Consider the following 6,484-nt stretch of genomic DNA (forward strand, 5'->3'; position numbering starts at 1 on the left):
ATATGAACAACAATGTTAACTTCATTTGCTAAAAGCAAATGGCCAGATACAACCTAAATGTCCTTCACCGAAGAAGCCATCAAAAAACAGCCATAGAACAGAATGACAAACAAAAACAAAAATATAAAGTAAAAGAATGATACAAACCTGAATATATTTAATATCCTCACCAATGTATAAATAGCATCATATATGTCCTGAAAGATGTCTAGAAGTATACATGCCATATTCCTCCAGCTCTAGGAAAGGGGAGGTGTGTGTGCTTCTTCTCCACCAAGGATTAAGCCTCCGTGGTGCACCTCAGTCCTTGGTGCACCCAGCTAGAAGCCAGAGGGACTCAACCTGTAATCAATCCTCTACTCACATCTGCAGTCCTCAGGATCTCCTTTCATACAATTTCTCCTCAGGGTGAAGATTTAGGGAAGTGAACATACATCCAGAATGACTACTTCCTAGAAACCAGCAGTTAAATCCCTGGAGGGGCTTCAGTAATCCTACTTTGGCCCCTCCAGTACCAAAATCAGTACTTCCTCCTCATCAGGCTGTCTCCCCTCCCTTCAGTACAGGCCTCTTGTTTTTTGATTTTTCCCCCAATGGGAAAGAACCTAAGCAAAGACCAGTATTTATTTTCATCTCTACTACCTAGGATATTGCATTGTGATCCTGAAGTGTCTGTAACAAGCATGTTGCCTGCCCCAATATCCCATTTACCTAAGAGTTTTTATAAAGATCCTGGAAAACTTAATTCTGTTTTTTTATTATTCAACATTTTATACATAATAAATACAAACTTTTTACAGCCACTGTAAAGAAAGCACATCTGCACATAGGCTCTCTGTGAGCCTGACCTGTGCATGGTGACTCTGGGTTACATGGCCTGGAGGGAGGGGTTATTTTTTAAAAAGGAGGCATATTTTTACAACTTTGTTTTTTAAAATAAAATTAGCAGCTCTTCCAAAAAATACTTTAAAATATAACAAAAGATTTGAAATAATTCTCTGAGGTTGTGAAAAACCCAAATTCAAGGACAAATTTGGCTAGCTAAAGAGAGAATACAAGGTCTGGGTGGCAAGAACTGCTCTACTATTCATAAGTACTTTGAAGATATGGAACACAGGAAAATTTTTGTCTTATAAAAGCCACCCTTTTAATTTTTTAAACTTAAGAATAAGTTTGATAAACACAAAAAGACCTCAAATAGATCAACAGATTAAGAAATGCAAAAAACAAAAACAAAATCATGGAGAAAAATTGCTAGAAGTGTTGTCACTGAGGGATCAAGTGACTAACTGAAAATTTCTTGGGTTCTGACCTTACTTTTGGTCAAAGATCCCATGGGGACATTTGGCGAGCACTTCAAGTTTTTCAAGATTCTTAGAAGGGATGGAATTTTCAAAAGCATAATACAAGGTTTGGATTAAGTTCTGTTTGATTTCTTGACAAAAATAAACAGGAGCTGGCAAATGTCCCTTAGTCCTCAGGTAATGTGCTCCTTACTTTCCATGGTACGGAGTGCCAGAGCTCATTCTGGGTCTTGCTGCTGTAGGCCACCAAGAACACTTGTCCCGGCATTCAACTTTTCTCATCCACTCCTCTTGTGCAGGTGTGCAGTACTTGGTCCTTTCTCACAGGAAGCTAGTTTCCTTCATGGGCCCATAGGCTCTTCCTCCCAAGGGAATGTCAGGACAGTGGGAGCTGAAGCTGAATTTTCCATGGGTGACAGGTGGTCTGCACCAACCACAATATGGCTGTGTAGGCCAGAACACTAGCTTGTGAATAAAATAATGCCTCCTCAGTAGAGAAGCTCAGCAATGCAGGCATGTGTCCTCAATGTATCCACACATTCAGATTCTAAAGATACTGGTCAGAAAAGTATGTGCTGTAAAAACTATGATGAAAAATACCCCAAAGACAAAAAGAACATTAAACCACTTCATTTCAGATCTGGAAGCTCCATTTCAGCTTCAGCCATGGCCTCCTTTTTTTCTATTATTTATGTAATGGGCAAGACATGGCTACTAGTTCAGCCCCTCCAGGTTAGCCCCCTAATACTAAATGAATGGCATAAATATTAACACAAAGGACACGGTTACCATTTAAAACCTGTTAGTTGTGGAGGAGGTGTGCGTTAATGCAGTTGGCGCTAAACTCAGGGCAATCAGTCCCTTTCTTCCCAGTCAAGTGTCACTTTCAGTCTAGGGGATGAACCTTGGGGAGGAACCAGCCTCTCCTGAATCCCTCCTTCTGTTTCCTTATGTAGCCAACATGATCTGATTAATACTTAATCAGATGAGCAAAAGCCACTTGAAGAAAGATGAGATCTTTGCCACATCCTTGTGGCCACAGTAATATACTGTACGAATGCACATGATCAGTAATTCTGCGACTGTGCCTTGGCATGAGGCCAGTCTCATATAAAAATGGGCCACTGTTAGGCATGAGGGCTGCTCTCCACTCTTCTTCTAGGGCCTCTAAGATTTGTGCTATGGTAGGAGAGATGATATAGAAAATGACAACTAAAAAAGGCACAAAATATTCAAAACATGGGAGGAGTCCACCAGGCCACCAGTCAAGAATCCTCCTTGGTTTTGCTCTGTTCAAGAGTCATCATCATGCAAAGGTGCCTAAAAAAACAAGATGGGCCGAACTCCAAGCCTGGCCTTGATTGTAGCAGTAACAGAGGGTAAAGCCATGGTCACACCAGTGTGATCTCCACATCCTCCATCTTTTCAGCTGGCCTCCTGTGGTTCTGTGTGGGAGGAGGGGGAGCTGCCCGGACCTGAGCAGAAGACAATGACATGGGTGTCAGTCAGCTTCCTGACTCAACTTAGAGCATCTGTAAACCCAAATCACTCCTCTATTCAAGGATATAGGCATTCTAGGGCCCAGAAGCTCTGAACTTGCACTTTCCAACTAATCTTCATTGTCTCCCACCCTGAGAAGCAAGTGCTGTTCTAGGTGAAGTACTAAATCCAAAAATGGAATAGTGATACCTAGGCTGAAAGCCTCATGGGCACAGGAGTTCCTGCAGTCTGAAAGCCCTCCTCCAAAGCTAAGGCCGGGAGTACAGCAAGGAGACTTCATGTAGAACTAAGCATGTCTCAGGGGAGAAGGCTGAAAGGTGGCTGACACAGTGAAGGGCCTTGTCAAGAAACTTGGACTTAGCCAGGTGCCGGTGGCACCTGTAATTCTAGCTACTCAGGAGGCTAAGATCTGAGGATCATGGTTCAAAGCCAGCCCAGACAGGAAAGTCTGGGAGACTCTTGTCTCCAATAAACCACTAGAAAACCGGAAGTGGTGCTGTGGCTCAAGTGGTAGAGCACTTGCCTTGAGCTGAAGAATAGTGCCCAAGCCCAGAGTTCAAGCCCTACAACCAACAACAACAAAAAAAAAGAAACTTGGACTTTGCCTACAAAGAGGTCTTTGGTAGACTGCAAGGATTAGTAAATGTAGGATATGATGACTCAGGTAACAGTTTGAAGAGATCAGAGGTGGGGAAGACTACGTAGGAGCCTTTTATTTTTTTGTCAGTTGTGGGGCTTGAGCTCAGGGCTAGGTGCTGTCTCTGAACCTCTTTGTGCTCAAGGCTAGCTCGCCAATTGAGCCACAGCTCCACTTCTGGTTTTTTGAGTGGTTAACTGGAGACTCTTATAGTCTCAATGGGACTTTTCTGCTTGGGCTGGCATCCAACTGTGATTCTCACATCTCAGCCTCCTGAGTAGCTAGGATTACAGGCATGAGCCACTGGCACCAGGCTTCTAGGAGCCTTTTTTACTGTCTTAATAAGAGCTGATGTAAGCATGAACTGGAGTGGCAGAAATGGTAGAAACAAAACAGTGGAATGTTTAAAAACTTCCTTCTAGGTAAACGTAGCAGGATCTGGTGATGACTCCTGAGGGAGGTGGGGCCAGTGAGGTATCAGGACAGGTAATATGGAAGAAGGAACATGGATAAGAGAGAACATAATCAACTTTGCTGAGTTTGGGGATCCAGGACATGTAAGATGAGATGCCTACAAATCTGAATCTTATAAATCTGGGAGCTGCTTATATGTATAAAGGTTCTCACAATCATGGAACTATCAGCAGAGATAGATAGAGATAGACAAAGAAGCCTGCAAAAGGTCCAAGGAAAGGGAGGACCAGAAAAGTAGAAAGCAAGTCAGGAAAGTGTGGTGGAACAGGCAGAGTAGTTCCCCTCATTCTGTTCCCTCTTCCCACCAGCTTACACCAATGCTCCAGTTTCATAATGGCTCCTGATATTTGTTCTGCCACCTTCCGTTACTCTCCACTTAGCAGACACAACATCTGTCTGTCTATAAGACAGGGTTTCATTATGTAGCCCAGGGTAGCTTTAACGTGCTGGGACTAACAGGTATACACTACCCTAGCTGGCTGGCAGGAGTGTTTTACAAATGCAAAGCAGTTGGAACACTGTTCTGCTTACCATCCTGCAATGGCTTCTTGTCACATTTAGAATAGACACCCAAGATCCTAGCAAACACTCATGTACTACTTGCTGAATGAACAAAGCCAGAATCAAGGTATCAAATGCTGATAAAAGGCTACGGGAAATAAAATTAAGAGTATCTGTTGGCTTACCAGTATAAAAGTTATGGCCTTGGAGTGTAGTGGTGGGATGGAACTGAGATGGAATAGTGAATGGCAAGCAGAGGCTAGTTATTTGTCAGAATATATTCTCGAGAATACATTGTTTGAAATCATTAAGTTTATCCTATTGGCTTTTTTTTTTTTTTTTGGTCAGATATGAGCCTTGAACTCTAGGCCTGAGCACTGTCCCTGAGCTCTTCAGCTCAAGGTTAGCACTCTACCACTTGAGCCACAGCACCACTTCCAGTTTTCTGGTGGTTTATTGGAGATAAGAGTTTCATGGCTTTTCTTGCCCGGGCTGTCTTTGAACCTCGATCCTCAGATCTCAGCCTCCTGAGTAGCTAGATTACAGGCATGAGCCACTGGCACCCGGCTCTGTTGTATTTCCTCAAGTAGAAAAATACAGATCTGGAAAAACAGGTTCTTTTTTATTTTTTTGTTGGTCGTTGGGCCTAAACTCTGGGCCTGGGCGCTGTCCCTCAGCTCTTCAGCTATAGACTAGCGCTCTACCACTTGAGCCTCAGCCCCACTTCTGGCTTTTTCTGCTTATGTGGTGCTGAGGAATTGAACCGAGGGCCTCATGCATGCAAGGCAAGCACTCTACCACTGAGCCACCTTTCCAGCCCTGAAAAATAGGTTCTTAATAAATGCCTACTAAAATACTTTGCTTCACAATTATATCACTTTAATGGTATAAATACTCCTGTAGAGCAATTGTCTTGTCATCTTACTATGGTTCAATAAGAAATGTTCCAGTGCAGACGTCAGTAAATTGGATTAGATGAATTTAGCTATTGCAATAGCTCTTTTTACCTTCCCAAACCCTTTTCTGACGGAATCAGTAACACAGGGGCCACTAAAACATGAGTTCCTCACTTTTGATTTGGAAGAACTATGCAATCTATAACCCTGACCATTAGGAAACTTACAGGACGCAGTTTTCCATACGAGGTCTCAGGAGTATGCCTTGATGCCTGTGAGAATCCTGGCGATTCAACATGGAGACTGTTTTCTAAGGGAGAGAACCAAAGAGACTCAATCTATTTGTGTTGCTGATTTGGATTCCTGAGGTAAACACACATTCAGACTGTGCCAGGAGACCCTTACCATTTGCTGACGGAGATCGGGGGAAGAATTGTGAGCTCCTCTTATCTGGGCTGGGGTAAGGGCTGCTGGGAGGCTGGTCATACAAGGGCAGCGGAGGCAGGGCGGCGTTTGGCTTGGGGGAAGGAGAGATCTGCAGCAAGGGAGGCAAAGTTACAGGAAGAAGGACAGACTCAGGAAGGGCAGCTTGGTTGCTTCTTTGCTGCTCAGCCCATGTACCTTTTCTCTGGTGCTAAGTTATAAGTGTTAAAGCTTGTCAGCCTCATTAGAAGCAAATGGGCCTAAAATAACCACCCAAACCCACTTCTTTGTCACACTTAATTTCCCTCTAATAGATTTCATTATGAACTACTGATTATAGTCCATTTTTCTTTTAATTTTATTAGCATAAAATTAATTTCACAAATGAGTTTCACTGTGGTATTTACATATAAAATGTACTTTGGTCAAAGTCATTCCATTTACATTCTTCTTTCTTTTTTTGGGGGGGGGGTCATTGGGCTTAAACTCTGGGCCTGGGTGCTGTCCCCGAACTCTTCTGCTCAAGGTTAGCACTCTACCACTTTGAGCCACAGCTCCACTTCTGGTTTTCTGGTAGTTAATTGGAGATAAGAGTCTCACAGACTTTTCTGCACAGGCTAGCCTTGAACTGTGATCCTCAGATTTCAGCCTTCTGAGTAGCTAGGAGTACAGGAGTGATCCATCAGCACCTGGCCTACGTTACTCTTCCCTAACTTCTGTTTTTATCCTTTTTTTCCCTCTTTTTTTTT

General features: G+C 43.1%; 1 protein-coding gene across 1 annotated transcript in view; it reads right to left on the reverse strand.

Annotated features, from left to right (window-relative positions):
* Positions 1–741: 741 nt before the first annotated feature.
* The window catches only part of Fchsd2 (FCH and double SH3 domains 2), a 214,724-nt gene continuing 208,981 nt past the window's right edge, over positions 742–6,484 (reverse strand). Inside the window, exons 17-19 of the mRNA XM_013013961.1 lie at positions 5,718–5,847; positions 5,540–5,622; positions 742–2,779 (exon numbers count right to left, since the gene is read on the reverse strand). Coding sequence (XP_012869415.1) covers positions 2,696–2,779; positions 5,540–5,622; positions 5,718–5,847 — 297 coding nt within the window. The 3' untranslated portion in view covers positions 742–2,695. The remainder of the gene's footprint in view (positions 2,780–5,539; positions 5,623–5,717; positions 5,848–6,484) is intronic.

The sequence above is a fragment of the Dipodomys ordii genome, unplaced genomic scaffold, assembly GCF_000151885.1.
Source record: "Dipodomys ordii isolate 6190 unplaced genomic scaffold, Dord_2.0 Scaffold22, whole genome shotgun sequence".
In the NCBI taxonomy this organism is placed as follows: Eukaryota; Metazoa; Chordata; class Mammalia; order Rodentia; family Heteromyidae; genus Dipodomys; species Dipodomys ordii.